The sequence below is a fragment of the Myotis brandtii genome, unplaced genomic scaffold, assembly GCF_000412655.1.
Source record: "Myotis brandtii unplaced genomic scaffold, ASM41265v1 scaffold561, whole genome shotgun sequence".
NCBI lineage: Eukaryota > Metazoa > Chordata > Mammalia > Chiroptera > Vespertilionidae > Myotis > Myotis brandtii.
Window position 1 is genome coordinate 1,731,232 of NW_005370085.1, and position 2,050 is coordinate 1,733,281.

A 2,050-nucleotide genomic window follows, 5' to 3' on the forward strand; every position below is an offset into this window, starting at 1 on the left:
TCACCAGGATATCCTCTTGCCGGAGAACCCCCGGGGGATCGGGCTCCCGGCGCAAACGGAAGAGGACTTCTCCCGGCCGGATTTTGTTGAAGTTAAACTCTTCGGGGTCAAAGGCCTGCCTGACGCTCCTGATGTTCTGGGGGCGCCTCCTCTGCACCCCTCGTTCCACATTCAGCTGAGCCACGAAGCCCATGGGACCAGGGAGCGTCTGGGTCTGCAGCTCCCCCAGGCGGTAGCGGAACAGCCCCAGCTCCATCCGCTGTCTCCAGGCAGAGCAGAGCTCGGAGTCAAAACGAGACAGAGGCAGTGTGTCCGGGAGGCTGGGCGCGGTCCTCGGCCACTGGATCCCTTCCCGCGTGAGTTCCTTCTGTCCGTAGACAAAGTCAGGGATGCCGTGCCCTTCCCAGTCCTCCCTGTTTGGAGGGAGCAGATAGGAAGTTTCACTTGAACCAGCTGAATCCGCCATGGGCCGACCTGAAACAAACGTGAGAGGGGGAAAAACACATGATGCTACCCCATTTCCAGAGATTTTATTTTTTTATTTTTTGTATTATTATTTTTTTAAATTTTTATTTATTTTTTTACAGAGAGGAAGGGAGAGGGATAGAGAGTTAGAAACATCGATGAGAGAGAAACATCGATCAGCTGCCTCCTGCACACTCCCCACTGGGGATGTGCCCGCTACCAAGGTACATGCCCTTGACCGGAATCGAACCTGGGACCCTTGAGTCCGCAGGCCAATGCTCTATCCACTGAGCCAAAACGGTTAGGGCAAGAGATTTTATTTTTATTTTCAAATAACCTTTACTTGTCCTTCTGGTTACAAAAGTCATATAAACCTTTGGTCAAATATTTTGAAATACAGAAATTACTCATGATCCTGTAGATGAGCATATATTTTTGCTGAATTAAAAATCCAAATAACCATCCGGCGTACCTCAGGGGTTGAGCATCAACCTATGAACCGGAAAGTCAAGGTTCGATTCCCAGTCAGGGCACATGACAGAGATCCTGGGGATGAAGCCCGGAACCCAGGCATGTGCCCTTGACCGGAATCGAACCTGGGACCCTCCAGTCCACAGGCTGACGCTCTATCCATTGAGCCAAGCCAGCCTGGGCGATCACATTGAGTGCTGGGCAAACTATAGTCACTCCATAAACATTTACTCAACCAAGGCCACGTATCAGGTCCTGGCGTGCGTCCCTCTCCTAGCTCACGGGGCTTACAGTCTAGTGGGGGAAGCAGACATCACCCGAGTAAATATAAATTGCAAGCAAGATGCATGCCGCGCAAGAGAAGCATCGGGAGCTCGGCAAGTGTAAGACAAACTCCTGATCTAGTCCAGGGACTCAGGAAAGGCTTCCGTGAGCATAAGCCGGAAGAGGAACTGAGTGCCCACGGTGGCCAAAACACAGAGGCCCTGAGGAGTTGGCAGAGAGAAGCTGAAGTCAGATTACAGGGGCGCGCGTTTTTGTTTGTTTGTTTTTAATTAGCATGCTCACATTTAGACTTTAAAGATCAGCAAGCAGATTAAATTAGAAGAATCCAAAATTAATCCCCACAAGTGCACCTGTCAATGTCACCTCAGCAAAACTGAAAACGAAAGAAATAACCTCCCTTCCACCTCCTCCTCTTAGCAGCTTGGAATCCTCACCCTTTGGCACAGCGCAGTTTCATTCATTCGCGCATTGGTACAGGGGAACCTACCTTGCAGGGCTGTTGCAAAAATCGAAGTCACTCCGCACGGCGTTTGGCATCCGGCGGGTGACAGGACACAGCCTCACAGGCAGTAAGTTGGCGGCTATGTCTGCAGAGGCGACCTGGGGGCTGCAACACGTGAGGCGGGGGCCGGGTGGTGACGTCGGGATGCAAAAGCCGTCCTCAGGCACAGGGACAGCCGGCGGCCAATGGCCACTCAGAGAGTTTCCAGGCCCCCCTGGCCCCAGACTTCCCTGCTGCCCTTTACCAGACCTCGCCCGAGGCCGCCGCCGCCGCCGCCCACTGCAGGCGAGGAGGACGCTCCGCGCGATGGACCCCCAGCTACTGCAG

General features: G+C 53.3%; 1 protein-coding gene across 1 annotated transcript in view; it reads right to left on the reverse strand.

Moving 5' to 3' along the window:
• The window catches only part of GDPGP1 (GDP-D-glucose phosphorylase 1), a 2,902-nt gene extending 860 nt beyond the window's left edge, over positions 1 to 2,042 (reverse strand). Inside the window, exons 1-2 of the mRNA XM_014549595.1 lie at positions 1,709 to 2,042; positions 5 to 474 (exon numbers count right to left, since the gene is read on the reverse strand). Coding sequence (XP_014405081.1) covers positions 5 to 466 — 462 coding nt within the window. The 5' untranslated portion in view covers positions 467 to 474; positions 1,709 to 2,042. The remainder of the gene's footprint in view (positions 1 to 4; positions 475 to 1,708) is intronic.
• Between the last annotated feature and the right edge of the window lie 8 nt (positions 2,043 to 2,050).